Below are 1,273 nucleotides of genomic sequence, written 5' to 3' on the forward strand. Positions count from 1 at the left end.
AAAAAAAAAAAAGTCATTTTTTAGTTTCAGATAATTATCTGTTCATGTCCTTTGCCCACTTTCCCTTTGGGTTTTGGTCTTTTTCTGACTAACTCCTCAGGGTTCTTTACATATGAAGGAAATCAAGTTTTTATATTTTGGATGTATTGTCCATATTTTTCCCTAATTTGTAGATCTCTTGATTTTTGTTTATGGTATTCTTTGCTATGTGGAAAATTTAAAAATTTTATGTAGCAAGATTTATCCTGTTTCTCCTTTAGGCCCTTTGAGTTTTCATATTAATACTACCTTTAAGAGAAGGTAAATGTGTGGTCCCATAAGAGTTTCTTTCCCTTGGGAGGCTTGAAAATGTTTTCTCACCCACAGAGTTGTGTATAGGCCCAGACTTTTTCTGTAAACTCACAGATTGAATACCCTCTGGGTTTTACAAATGCTGTAGTATCTGGCATGCCCGCCACTCTCCTCCCCTCCCAGGCCCAGGACAGGCATGAACAATGGATCCCAGGATGCTAAGCAGACATGACTAGTGGATGGAGGAGTTGGCCTCATACCTACAGCCCCTTTACCAATCCTGTTAAACTCCTGCTTTTTTGCCTTGCAGTACTGTGAAGCATGGTTTCTGCACACCTTGAATGATTGGAACCCCAAAGACTCAAGAAGGAGCTAAAGATCTTGAAGCAGACATGAATAAAACACAAGGTATACTGCACTAAAGAGTGCGTGGGAGAGAGACAGGCACGTTGATTCCACAAAGGCTCTTGGCAGAGGAGTCTGGATCTAGAAAGATGTAGCCGTTCCTTGACTGACCCTGCTGACCCCACCCTCCACCCGTTTTTTTGAGACAGTGTCTTGCTCTGTCATGCAGGCCGGAGTGCAGTGGTGCCATCATAGCTCACTGCAGCCTTGACCTCACAGGCTCAAGTGATCCTCCTGCCTCAGCCCTCCAAGTAGCTGGGACTACAGGTGCACACCACCATGCCCAGCTCTGTATTTTTTTGAAGAGACAGGGTTTTGCTTTGCTCCCCAGGCTGGTCTTGAACTCCTCCGCTCTAGCAATCCTCCCACCTTGGCCTCCCAAAGCGCTGGAATTACAGGTGTGGGCCCCTATGCCCAGCCTGGGGCCTATTTTCTACTCTTGATAAGGTGTTGAGGTAGTAGGGCAAGTGGTTCACTTAATTCAGAGCTCTGCTCTACTGGTCATGTGACACTGGGCAAGTCACTTGCTCTTTGGAGGCCTCATTTGCACATCTGAATGATGGGGGCATTGATAACA

The 1,273-nt window shown here is 45.3% G+C and overlaps 1 protein-coding gene across 1 annotated transcript in view; it reads left to right on the plus strand.

The window, feature by feature from the left end:
• The window catches only part of ACSBG2 (acyl-CoA synthetase bubblegum family member 2), an 84,111-nt gene that overhangs the window by 11,225 nt on the left and 71,613 nt on the right, over positions 1-1,273 (plus strand). The window contains exon 2 of the mRNA XM_011967480.1: positions 602-699. Within this exon, the coding sequence (XP_011822870.1) occupies positions 633-699 (67 nt within the window). The 5' untranslated portion in view covers positions 602-632. The remainder of the gene's footprint in view (positions 1-601; positions 700-1,273) is intronic.

The sequence above is a fragment of the Mandrillus leucophaeus genome, unplaced genomic scaffold (genome assembly GCF_000951045.1).
Source record: "Mandrillus leucophaeus isolate KB7577 unplaced genomic scaffold, Mleu.le_1.0 Scaffold8, whole genome shotgun sequence".
NCBI classification, from domain to species: Eukaryota; Metazoa; Chordata; class Mammalia; order Primates; family Cercopithecidae; genus Mandrillus; species Mandrillus leucophaeus.